This window comes from Parus major, chromosome 7 (assembly GCF_001522545.3).
Source record: "Parus major isolate Abel chromosome 7, Parus_major1.1, whole genome shotgun sequence".
Taxonomy (NCBI): Eukaryota; Metazoa; Chordata; class Aves; order Passeriformes; family Paridae; genus Parus; species Parus major.
In genome coordinates, this window is record NC_031776.1 from 4,993,435 (window position 1) to 5,006,967 (window position 13,533).

Below are 13,533 nucleotides of genomic sequence, written 5' to 3' on the forward strand. Positions count from 1 at the left end.
CAAAAATAAGGAAAAACAAAAATAAGGAAAAACAAAAATAAGGAAAAACAAAAATAAGGAAAAACAAAAATAAGGAAAAACAAAAATAAGGAAAAGTCAGTGTTTTGCTTTGAAGAGACATGTTTATTTTTGACCAATTTTTCACCTGTACTTGTTTCTTTATTACATAAAGGGAATTTGCTGTGAAAACCAAGGCTTGCTTATTTCATCAGGAGCATAGTTTAGCAGTGGGCTTGGCACTGTTTATGGTGGGACTCCACAGTGTTAAAGGTCTTACCCAACCTAAATGATTCTGTCATTTTATACTAGTAAACATATAGATAAACAATTCTCTGCAAACAGGGGTTTTACTGTCCTTGCTGGGTTTTCTCCATGTATACACTATTTCAGTTCTATTGCTTTGGGTTATTTTACAGTTTCTCCTTGCTTTTCATAGATTTGTCTTAACTACTGATATGAGAAAGAGCTGCTAACATCACAGGAAACCTGAGTGCATTCAGTAAAACTGAGGAATTGTACAACACCTGCTTCTTTGCAAGACACCTTCTTTTGCCTTCTTCCTTTGAGGCAATAAGGAACTGATGTAGAAGACAAAGAACTGACAAAGACAGTAAGAATTACCTTTCCTCCGAAGCTGGTGTTCCTGTTTGTTCCCATGATCTTCAGCCTTGGTAAGGGTTTCCTGCAGCTGCTGGAGCTTCTCCTGGTTCTGGAGATGTGTCATGCGGAGCTGGGCTCGGAGGTCCTGGATTTCTGAGAGCAGGCTATTCTGGTCTGAGGAGAAGAGGTGCTCCACAACCATCTGCCTCTGCTCCTCCTGAAACAAACCAAGGCCTATTCCAACTGCAAGGCTATTTCCATATCTAATAAATACTAAAGGAAACTCTTACAGTACAAGTTTTGTACAGAAGCACTCAAATTACTAAGTTCATGCTTCACATTAATGCAAACTCTTAACATTATGTAAAAAAGAAAAAGCTCACTTCACTTGCCTTGTAGAGTTTATATGTAACAATTACAACCTAAAAACTAAATATTATTGGCAAAAAGCCCCCAGATTCAGAGTTAGTTCAATATATACCCTTTGCAAGAGTGCTCTGTGAAGTTCCAGACAAATGGGAAGGAGAGAAAGAATTCAAGTATTTCCTATTCACTATCATTTTCTTGGTGCCAGTTAAAATAACCAATAAGCTTTGTAACACCATGTACAAAGGTCAAGAAAAATGCTACCACAACAGAAACTCTAAAAGCCACTGATCCCACACCATCTGCATTAATACACAAGATTTAACAACAGAAGAAATAAAACTGAACAAAAAAATTAAAAATAACAGAATAAAAAAGTGATTTATAAACAGCACACTTTAAGAGCTTTTCATACTTGTTGTTTCATTATATACTCCAGCTTTTCCCCTAATGAACTTGCGTCACCAGATGCAGGATTGGAGAAGTGAGACCTCAAGTCAATTTGCAACACATTTCTCTCCTTCTCAAACACACTCTGTACTGCTTGCAGAAGTTCTCCTCTCCAGTCAGCACCAACACCTGATGTTTCCTGTTAAAATAGAATTTTTTTAAATGGCATCTCTCTCAACCTCTAACCCAGCATCCTTCATACCATAAGAGCATATCTGTTAATTTAACCACTTTTAGAAGTGTTAAAAGAGTACTATCCCTTATTCCTTAAATATATACATACACACACACAAGCCTCATAGTATAAGCCTCATAATATATTATATATATAATATACATTTATATATATATATACACACACACAAGCTGATTCCCTTGCTTAAAGACTATTTTATAGCCACACCTTGTCTCCTCTATCTGCCACCTTGCTGAGGTAATCCTTCAGTGACTGGATAGCATCCAGCAGGGATAACCCCTCCTTCTGCCAGCCCTCCAAACTCTGAGGGACATTCTTCAGCTCCCTCAAACGAAAGGGATGCTCTGACAAAGCCAATATTTTGCGGCTCTCCTCATACACCATTTTCAGCACAGTCTGAGAATATGAAAAAAAAAAGATAATATCAGGAAACAGGCATCAGCATCCTGGCAGTGTAAGAGTAGGATGGGATAGTACTAGACAACAAAAGTAAGGTGTCTATATCAACACACTAAGATGCAATTAAGCAGAAATTATTATTTATGACAAAAGGCTGTACTTGACCTTTGCTTCTGAACCATTTAGCTAACTTTACTGGGAATAAATTAAATTCTATCAAGTCTGAAGCTGTGTTACTAAACCCCAGTGATGCCAGAAAATTGAGTTATGTATTTACACAACCTTAGCTTAATTTAGCAAATTATGTACAAATATCAACTCCTAAAATAACCAGCTTTAATAATTTACAGAGTGGAAATTGTTTCCTCTGACATTGTCAGGCCAAATAATATATTTTAAATAAATTTCCCGTTCACATACTATTACATCATGCACAGATGTTTCTGGGCCTCCTTTCAAGGAAGGTCACTGGGGATTTAAATCCCTTTCTTAAACACATCTCATCAGCAGCCTCCATATGGAGCTGTTCCTCACTGCTACGCACTTCAACAACACAGAGTACTTGTATTTAACTCTTGATATTCTTTCCTTGCACTTTTTTAAAAATAACTTTGGAACAAACATGAATTGCTTTTCTGTCACTGGAATCAAAATAGTGATTACTTCAATAATCAATGAAAACCTTTAGTAAACATTAACATTAAAAACACAGTAAAGTGTTCAAACTAAACATTCAGTACTGGAATGTGCACCCAGATCTTACAGCCAGTAAAGTCTAGATTCATGCTCCACAAAAGAAACAAAAACAAAACAACCAAAACCAACAACAAAATAAAATCTGTTTCTTAAGGTAAAATAAAATTCACCTCTGCCATGAAGTCTCTGACACAGAATTTTTTAGACACAGAATGGTTGTCAGTTGGAAGAGACCTTTCAAGACCATATTTAGTCCAACTCTGCTGTGACAGGCAGAGGGAACATCTTCTATTATTTCAGGTTGTGCAAAGCCCCCTCCAATCTCATTTTGAATGGATTGAATGGGGGTCCACAACCTCAGTGTGCCAGCATCTCATCACAAGAAGTTTTGTACTTTTGCCAAATCCATATCATGATCTTACTAGGCAGTGAGGTGAGGCTGAAAGATCAGTAGTTTCCAGGATGCTCATTACTGAGCTTTTCAAAAATGGATGCTATGTTTCCCTTTTCTCCAGCCACTAGGGACTTCATCTGACTGCTCTGACTTGTCAAAAATTATGGAGAGCAGCTTGGCAATTGCAACTGCAACATTTCCTCAGAACCCTGGGATCCACATCTTGGGGTCCCATGGAATTTACTATGTCCAGGTTCCTCTGGTGGTCTTGAATCTTATCTTCTCTTACAATAGGAGATACTTCATTCCTCCAGTCCCTTCCTCATCCAATTTAAAGATTCCCTTATAGGTTTGGCAAGCTTACTGGTGGAGACACTCTTGTCCTACTTGGTTGGGTGAATTCCATGAGCTCCCAACATTTCTGGCTTCTCAAAGGTAAATCCATGATAATAAAAATGAAAACCTTGAGTACTGCACCAGCTGCACAGCTCGGGATTCACCTCTATCCTGGTCCCCTTCCTCTGACTGGGAGGATAGAGGCTATCACCCATGGTCCCAAACCTTTGAACTGTCCTGTTACAGTGCTGTTAGACCCTACATAGGTGACAATCTGTAGGGCTCAGTCAATTTGGCAAGCTCAATGATAGCACAAATACAAGCTGCTGGTAAGCAACAGACTTCTCTAGAGAAAGTATCTTGATGGCAAGAGGATGCTTCAGTGCCTCTCAGTAAGGAATCTCCAATTACTAACACCTGATGTACTTTTCTGGTAGCACTGGTTCTAATGCTGGCAGATGATTTCATCAGCTTTGCACGTTTGGCATTTCCTGGATCACATCAGTTATTGCATGTGTCCTTCTGTCTCCAACCCTAGAGCATCATGTCTCTCAAGGGCAGAGAGATGGGGGAGAGAGCTTCCTTCACTTGAGTAGTGATAAAGGCCCAGTCTCCATCTTGTGTGGTACCTGTGCCAGTTAGCTTGAGTGAGTTTGAATTCAGGCTTACCTTCCCCTTGCACAAGTCTTCCTCCACTGTGCTGAGCTAGCTGAAGGAACCTGCTAAGCACACCAGGAGACAGGATTCACTTTCTAGGAAGGGTATTTCTTCTAGCTTCTTATTACTTGAGAACTCACTGTAACCTTCTGTATTCTCTTATAGATAAGAATCTCTCCCTTTCTGTGGCTGGAATTTTTGAAATGGAGAGCTTGCTCAGCAAACCAAAGAGTTCTAGGCATATACTTCAACCTTCCTTACTGACTAGAGTGAGCACTCCCTGCTCAGTCTTCTATTTATTCCTCATGCTGCTTGACCTGGCTCTGACCTATCCCTGCACACCTTGCAATGGTGTTTCCACAGCTCTTCATCACATCAGGATGACAAGAACAGGCAGAGGAGCATGATGTCAGTCAGCTATGGTTACCTCTGAAACAAGCTTCTCTGAAGCCTCCAAGGCAAAAGCAGAATAATCAGTCCTTGTATCCCCACGTTCTGAAACAGCACCAATGTTGTCCTAAAAAAACTAGTTCAATTCTAGCAAGTACAAGCAAATGTCAATAATATTGTCACAAGAGATGCAGAGACATGAATCATAATCAACTCGAAGTTTAAACCATTACAGAACAGTTTTCAGTGTAAATGTAGCAGCTACTTGAGATTACCATTTTGTTTTGTCCAGTTTTAATTTGCTGGTATGCTCATATTAATCATACATTACCTTCATCTCTGGTGAAAGTATTTCCTTTTCTTTCATTGATTCCATAATATCTGGAATCATCTCCCGGTATCTCAGATAAGCCATGACATTGGCATCTAGGTGATCTGATCTTTGTAGCTCCTGCTTTAGATTAGCTGCCAAATTTGAGCTGGTATCTGAAGGAAGAAACAACCCCCCCATCCCCACAAAGTGTTATAAATATGGAAAGAACTTGAAACTAGAACCACCACTTGAAAAATAACCATGATTTCTTCTGCTCATATGAATGCAGGGTCACATTGAGTTGGTTGGTTGAGATCTTAACTAACTTAAACAAGTTAAAAATCATTAAGTTGCCTTTAGAACCAGAGAAAAGTGTTGGAGTTAAGTCAAGACTCACTTAAACCCCCTGCCTCTGTCCTGTATGTACATGAAAAGGTAAAAGCAGGCACAATATACATATATATGTATGTTTCTAAATAAAAAACCACCAGCCCAAGGCATAACTTTCCAATAAAAGACCCACTTTTACCCAAGTAAAAGAAAATGGGAGAAACATATTAAAACATGTTTCAATACTGAAGATAAAAATAATCTACAAAGTTCAACTTACTGCTGCCACACCCATCGCTCATCACAGATGCTCTTGATCTTTCATCATCTTGTATATCAGAAGGGGTTAAAGTCAGATTATCAGCTTCTCTCATCTGCTTGAGAATAAATTTTTCATGTTACTTTGGTTTTCTGAATGTAGCTGTTGGTTTCTGCATTTATGACAACTTTTTTAATAGTGTGAATTTTAGCAAATGCCTACTTGATCCAAGTGCTAGAGATGGCAAATACCATGATTAATGCAACCTTGGTGCTCTCTGGAAGCCATTCCATCTCAACTTTTTCTTCTTTTAATAGTCTTAAAATACATATATTTATATTGAACTACCCATCAAAGCAAGGCAAAAAAAATATACAGCCAAAGATAAATTTTCTTAAGTACAGACTTTATCTTCCAGTGAAATTACAGAACACAGACAATATATAAAATATTACCATTAAAAGGAAAAGCCTCAATTCTTTAGTTTTGAAAGAGCCTCCTCAGATTGTTGAAGTGGGGAGCTGTTACAGTGCACCGAGTACTGTGGTAGCAAAGGTTTTACAGGTTTAGCTCAACTACTGACACATTAAGTGTTATCACAAATTTATCAGTTATTATCACAGTAAGAGAGGAACTAATAATTGTATATCCAGAACTTCACTGGACCTACTCCCAGCACTGTGTAGGTTTCTACTATTTGGAGCCCGTGGCCCCTCAATGATCCCAGGGGGACAGGGCTGAGGAGTCTTGTTTAATAAGAATTAAATCAGACATGAAATATCACTTACCAGAAACTTCACCATATCTTCATCATCATCAACAGAATAGGTACTTTCAGAGAAAGCTGGGGATTTTCTACCTGCTCCCACTGCTGCATCCCCACTTCCATTTTCATCCAGGTTAGAATATCCCAGTGATATGGAATTATCTCCTTGCAGGGATGACCTTGTGTGCACAATTTGAAAATCTGTGTTTTCAGCTTCTGAGAAAGGTGTCAGCTGAAGCACTGGCTGAAGTTCCATGCTGATATCTTGTTTTCTCATGATCTCGGGCGAGCCCCATGAAGACATACTTGCAATTAAATTCTGGAAATTTTTTGGAGTCTCTTTGTCTGTGTTCAAATTGTGTTTTGGTGAATCAGGAGTTTGATGAATTGCCAACATTTGCTGGCAATGCTTTTTCAAATCTTGATCCCCTTCTGAGCTGCAGATCATGTCCAACTCCTGGCACAAGATATTTTCTTGTGATTGCTTAATCTGCATTTTTGGATTTTTGTTGTCAATTGTCAAGTCAAACATAACTTCATCTTTTTCCTATAATGAAATAACACATATTAATTGTTTAATGGAATTTGAGTATGATTTTACTAACTGAGAAACATGCACTTAAAGACCTTTTAGAATTGATTGATTTTTCCTTCAATCACTTTATCTAAGTAATTTTAAGATAAAATTACTCTTTTAACCTCTGATTCTGTGACTGAGTCTAAGTAATGCCCTTTTTAGTTTATTTTAAACCTGTCAACATGGAAATTTTGTTTCATCCTCCATACCTGTTGTCAGATACAGTGAATAATTGTTATCCCTCTCATTTTAGACCATCATCTTAATCCTTTTGTGTTAATTATCCCACTTAATCATCTGTTTTAAGCCTAGTACTAGCTGCCAGGACTTAACTCATTTTTCTGCTCCTTCAGCTTTCATTTTAATACATTTCCTGATTTTCACATTGTTTCCACTTTGGAACCCAAGCATAACTGCAAGAGAGATTCTTTGCTCCTTTAAGAATACTGTATCATACATTTTCTAGTACTAGGATGAGCTAGATCCATGGTGAAAGTCTATAGTAATGAATGCCTGAAGACATGGTGTTTCTTTACTTTGATTCAACATATTCTTCAATTTTGGTAATTCTCTTTCCTCAGCCTACTTAAAAACTTTTAGCACTTAAATATGGAAATACACATACTGACATACAAACATCAATTTAAACCTTTCAGAGGTTAAAAAGTGATTTTTACATCATTTAACTGCCCCCAGCATGCTAGCATTCCCTGATATCCTTCAAAATGTTATCAATTTTCTCTTTACTGGATCCTAAATTACTTCTGTTTTTTAAACAGGGATCTGACAATCCATACCTGCATAAACAACATGATCCAGTAGCTACTGGACTGGAAGTCTGCTGCCTTGTACAGACACATTCCATGGTCTGAAGTACATCAATCTGCATGGGTCATTTATCACTTTTCCTACCTATTTCCTTTTCCTGAGAGGTTTCTGGGGCAGACCCTGAATGTATAGTGTCACCCAGGCACTGATGGCACTGCTCCAAACTTGAACTTCCAGGCAAATAAAAACACCAGCAATGATCACATGTTTTGCATAGCTACACTCTCCATTTCTGCTTTAAAAATAAACATGTCATTTCACATAACAATTATCCTATCATTTCTTTAAATAAGTCATCTACCTTGGATGATTATTATAACATACTGCCAAGCAGGGCCTTGAAAAATCTACATAAGCTGACACTGAATGTTTCTCCTTTCCTGTATACTCAAATACTTCATATAAGCCCTCTTAACTAGCACTTACAACCTCTGTAAGCCAGCCTTTAAAGACAGTAACTTGGTGTATGACAGATTTCTACAGCTCCCTGAAAAAAGGGTCACCTGGTTCCTACTGCTTTCTAAAATTGAGTGATTTAAGAAGAATTTAAGGAGATTAGGTTACTTGGAGCAAATGGTTCTAGAAAAGATTCAGAATAATTATAAGGAGTTACAGTAAAAAAGAATTTCTGAAAAGAGAAGGAGACATGATGAAGTCATGTCTTTTCTAGTCATTTCTAGTAGTTTTCCAATACAGCCATGAAGAATTGCAACAGTCTTGGTAGCTCACTGTGAGCTCATTGTTCAGCTTGCAGATGCCCACCCTCTCACTCTCCATCCTCAATAGATCAGGAGGAAAAAAAATGAGCTGGGAAGAGCTTACAAATGGAAAGAAAGAAGGGATATCACCTACTAAATACTTTCACAGGCAAAACAGAGTAAAATGGGGAAAATGTATTTAATCTATTAATCTAGAAATAGATTATTCTAAAAAAAAATCTCTACAACAAATAATACTATTAAAAATCAAATAATGTACCAGTTTAGCAGTAGGGGAAGCCAATACTCCAAATGACTGATCAATATTTGTTTCTAATTCCTGCATTCCATTTTTAAAGGCTGCATCTTTTCTTTTACTCTGGCACAACGGATTGAGAAATTTTGTCTCTTCATGACCTACTTGCTCTGCCAGCTTGGAAGACTCCAACTGTGAAAGAACTTCAGCTCTTTCCAATCGTAAGGCTTCGAGCTCTTTCATATGGGCTTTGATTTCACCTTTCAGTTGTGCAGTGCTCCCTTGCAGTTCCTTGATTTCTTTCAGATGGGCTACTTCTTTCTGATTCAGTCCTTGCACCTGGAAATCCAGTCTAGAAACTTCTAACTGAAGACTGTAAACATCTTGTGCCTGACTTGCACCTCTCTTTTCCAGCTCTGTTTGGAGCTCTACTGCCTTTTCTGTTAAGTATTGCAGCTCAGTTACATCAGCTTCTCTTTGATCTGCCATTGTCTTAATTTGCATCTCTTTCTCTAGGATATCTGCTTCCCTTTCTCTCACCTTATCTTCAAGTTCTTGAACTCGAGATGTAATCATCTTTGTCTCAGCCTCTTTCTGAGACAAACGAGTTTGGGAAACACTGTATTCTTCCTGAAGTGCCTGGTGCTGGATTCTTAGGGAGGTGAGCTCTGCAACAGACTGCTCTGATGATTCTTGCAACTGTTGGCATTTTTTCTCCAAAATTTCCACTTCTGTTTTGAGCTGCAATTCCGTTTTTTCCAGTTGCTGCTGCAGAGCTTCTTTAGAAGCTGAGACAAGCTCCAGTTCCTCCTGAAGTTCTCTCACTTTGGAGAGTACTGATTCGTTTCCTCTGTTTGGATCAGCATCACCTTGACAAGTTACCAGTCCCTTCAACTCATTCTGAAGGTTTTCCACTGACTTCTCCAATGGAACTTCATAGAAATAAACCTGGTTGTCACTATCTTCATGACATACTGGTCCAAATTGTGCCAACTCTTTATGAAGCTTCTCAATTACTTCATGGAGTTGCTCCACCTCTTCATCCTTGTCCTTACGCAGCCTCTCCTGGTCAAGGCGAAGGTGCTCAACCAGTGACCTCAGTTCTTCAATTTCAGGCTTTTGGTCTTCTGCAATCTAAGCAAAAGGATAAGGACTGAATGCTACTCTATGTAGACAATTATTATTGCACACAGAGTTTATATTTCTCTTCTGAATCACACAGGCATTAAATCACACATTTAACAGCAGGAAAAACCATACATTGCAGCTGGTAATTTCTCAGAATAATCTCTACTTTCCTGAGAGAATTATCAAGCAGATTTCATTTACAATAAGAATCTGCACACCTTGATTCCCCTAAAAATCAAGCAATGAACATATAGTAAGCACTCTTACTTTATTCTCCAGAGCATTCTGCAGTTCATGCTGAAGTCTCTTCATCTGCTCATTCAAGTGATCAATTTCTTGATTCTTTTCTTCAAGCAGTGCTTGTGGTAATGACAGAGCTGAGAAATCACTGATTCCCAGGTCCTTGCTTGGCTTCACATCAAGTTTTGTTAGATCCTCCTGACCAGAAAACACAAAAACCTTACTAGAAAGGACTGATACTTTCTCAACTTAATAGCAGAGCAGAACTAGAGGCTTTATTTAAACATTCTCCTCTTTACTAAAATGGTGAAAAGCTCAGGAACACAACTACAGTTTCTTTGGGTTTGGACTACTATATTAGACTACCCCAACCCAGAAAATAACCTCAGCTTTTGATTTAAATCAAATCAGATTTCAGAAGAAAATGCTACAAGCATGAATCTAGAATACTGGGAGGGTTTAGTCTTATAAAGATAATGCAACATGCTGATAGCAAGAGAAACAACCCAAATATCTGATTACAACATCATGAGATGAAGACCTCAACAATCAAGAAAGCAGGTCTCTGACATTTTAAACGGTGCACTAAAGCTAGAGGAACCTACCTGTAAGTGTGCATTCTCTGCCTGAAGCTCAATGATGTTGGAAGTGCTTAAGTTTTTTTGTATCTCTAATTGCAATTTCAGCTGCAATATCTCTTCATCTTTCTTGCTCAAGTTATCTTTGTATTGTTCTACCTGGTCTAGTAAGCTTGCAATCTAAAAAAAAAAAAATTAAAATAAATAGATAGCATAGTTGTTTCAATTAAGTCCTCCAAGATAAAACTTTATTTATTGTATTATTTAATCACAAGAAATTACTTCAGCAAATTCAATGATTTAAACTCTAATTAGCCTGCATTAGAAAAACATATAAAAGACATAAAAAGAGTGAGAAGCTTGTATTCCAGCTCCTCACCTGCAAAACTAAAGTACTGCAAAGGTGGGTTTCTGTTTTCTTTTTTAAAGAAATCTACCTGTTCACAAAAGATCCATTAATCTGTATTGTGAGTGACCAAGGCTTGACTGATGTCATTTGATGAGACATATTAGCATTTGATGTGCAACAATGACAAGCAGTCAATATAAACACCATCCTTGTCCTCCCAGAAGCCAGAAATGAGATAATAATATAAACATACAGTGGGGTTGTGTATGCATTTATATGTGTCAATAAGAGTTCCAGATATTGTGAGTAATTTCTCTGTTTCTTCTTAACTTGACATAAAAACTCACCACAAACACTCTCTCAAAACGGGTTAAATGACATCATTATGGGTAATTGCCCTTTCTGGTCTTCAAAGAATTATCTCTCACTCGCAAACAAAAACTTATGTACCTACTTCAACTTTGGAAAGAAAGGAAAATCAGTTTACAACTGATACTGACCACTCTCAAAAGTTACGTGAATCATCACGAAATGGTTTCCAGCAGGAAGGGAGATGGACACAAAGAACAAAGCAAGGAATAGGAAGGTTGAGGCCAAAGCAACTCAAAGTCTGTAGAGCTCTCCCAAAGCTCTCACCTCTCTGTCCTTGACCTGAAGTGCTTCCTGCTCTGCCTGTAGCTGCTCCTTCAGCAGCAGGGCAGAACTGCCATCCACTGGCACTCGGTGCCTCGCTTCATCCAGTTTAGACTGCAGGGCAGAGATCTGGATCAGGTTATTGTACTGCTGCTGTTGCAATGCCTCTTTATCCTGAAAAATGGGGTTTTTTTCATGTTAGAATTAAGTGCTGTCAATATACAAACCTCTTTAACCACAGCAGTCCTGCTGAAACACTTCATCAACCCTGACACACCCAGTACAAGAAGTACATAATCCCAGTAGGCTATAAAGAAATAGGAATTCAAAACAACTGAATGTTTTTAGCTCATTATAGGTTTTTACCCCTTTATTTTTTGTAATCCAATTTTAACAACTTCTGAAAATTTAGCATTCAGCGATAAGTTACACTTTCTCAGTTACACAGCATTTTATATGTATAAGAACATAACATCTTGTTCTTGTAGCCATTTCCAAATTTATTATGATACCATATATGTGCCAAACTAAATTTGATAGATGGACACAATTTAAGAAATGAAGAGTTCTGGGTAGATCAAAACCTACTCACAAATACATCAAGTTCAGTCAGAACGTGATAAAACAGCACTGAGTTTGTCCAACCTGCGATCTGCTAAGCTATCATAGCTTATTTTATTTCTAAAAACTTGGTTTTTGATCCTCCTTCTCTCACAGTCCTTCTCAGGAGCTGAGTCAGTCCAAGGAGGAAAGGTTCACCTGGGAACTGTCCAAACAATAAGCATACATATCTGTACTTAATACAGTAAAGAATTATATAAAGAAGAAATTGATAAGAAGCCTAAGGCAGTAACTGCCTCTGCTGTTCAACATTTACTCTGCCCATAGTTTAATGCACATATCTTTAATAGGTTATTTTAGACTCACAGTATGATTTGTAAAAACATACATAAATTTAACCATCTTTTCTCTAGTTCAAGAGATTTAAGCCTCAGAGCACATAGCTACCATCTTCTGATTCTAAACTGAAAGTAGTAGCAATTAAAAAAATAAAAATAAATTGCAAAATTAATGTTGTGCCACAGTATCAAAAGGTAAGGGAAAACCAGAAATTTTTCTTGCCCTTGCATGAAACCTGTGATATCAACCAGCCCCTCTGGCAATGCCTCAGGAAAGGACACACAAAATCAAACCAAACCCCAAGCAACAGCAGAGCCTTTTTTGGTTTTTATCAACTAAAAACATTACCCAAACCACAGTGATCACTGACCTAAACCCTTCAGCAACACTGTGCAATCCAGACCACTGCAGAAGTGGGCTGTCCTGCCTTTCCTGGACAGCAAAATGTGCAGTGTCAGTTCAGCTCTGCACACAGGAGTTCAGTTCCTCCTGGTGTTCTCCAGTTGCCATGTCCTGAGGTTGCGACAGCAACTTGGCAAAATCAAGTGGCAAACTAGGCAAAAATCAGGGCTTTATATAATATATAATATAATATATGTACTTTCTGGGTGGTCATTCACATGTAGTCTAATGTGGTGTCTTCTTCCATGAATCCCAAAATCCACAGCAGAGCAGACTCCCTAAATTAGCCCCACTTCTTAGATCTCAAGCAAAAGGACGAACAATCCTTCCAACACAACCCTACCCAGGAGCTTCAATGTTACACATCAACAACCTGAACCACTGGAAGGAACTGGGGCAGGAGAGAACAAAGACCTGCTCCATGCACATCAGTAGGGCCAAATGAACCTATTAGCTGTGACTTTACACAGTATTCCCCACAAACTGTTCTATATTCAAGACATTCTATTTCCAGACCTATTTCTTATTTCTCCACCACCTGCAATACATGCATTTTTCATATGTTGGAATTTGGGGGACAATAAAACTCTGCAATTACCATTCACAGCAAGTGTACTTTTGCAGAAAAATGCCATGGCATGTAATTGTTCTTAGAGCTCCATTGGACCTTATTTACTGCACAAAATTGCTTCAAGACAAGCTATTACAGTGCTTTCACGTGGCAAATTAAATAGTACAACCTTGTTTAGATTGGATGAATTAGTTTCTGGGGAAAAAAAAAAAAAAAAAAAA

At 38.1% G+C, this 13,533-nt stretch overlaps 1 protein-coding gene across 14 annotated transcripts in view; it reads right to left on the bottom strand.

The window, feature by feature from the left end:
- Positions 1 to 13,533, bottom strand: part of PCNT (pericentrin) — a 71,335-nt gene that overhangs the window by 12,834 nt on the left and 44,968 nt on the right. For 11 of the 14 annotated variants that reach the window (XR_001522816.1, XM_015634886.3, XM_015634884.3 and 8 more), the window contains 10 exons: positions 11,443 to 11,613; positions 10,485 to 10,637; positions 9,907 to 10,077; positions 8,536 to 9,645; positions 6,175 to 6,699; positions 5,408 to 5,504; positions 4,816 to 4,970; positions 1,820 to 2,008; positions 1,382 to 1,555; positions 622 to 817 (listed from right to left, as the gene is read on the bottom strand). Coding sequence is in view for 13 of the 14 variants with exons in the window: in XM_015634886.3 (XP_015490372.1) it covers positions 622 to 817; positions 1,382 to 1,555; positions 1,820 to 2,008; positions 4,816 to 4,970; positions 5,408 to 5,504; positions 6,175 to 6,699; positions 8,536 to 9,645; positions 9,907 to 10,077; positions 10,485 to 10,637; positions 11,443 to 11,613 (2,941 nt within the window). In the remaining variant the exon portion in view is untranslated. The remainder of the gene's footprint in view (positions 1 to 621; positions 818 to 1,381; positions 1,556 to 1,819; positions 2,009 to 4,815; positions 4,971 to 5,407; positions 5,505 to 6,174; positions 6,700 to 8,535; positions 9,646 to 9,906; positions 10,078 to 10,484; positions 10,638 to 11,442; positions 11,614 to 13,533) is intronic. The other 3 variants (XM_015634888.1, XM_015634887.1, XM_015634878.1) reach the window with 3 other exon arrangements.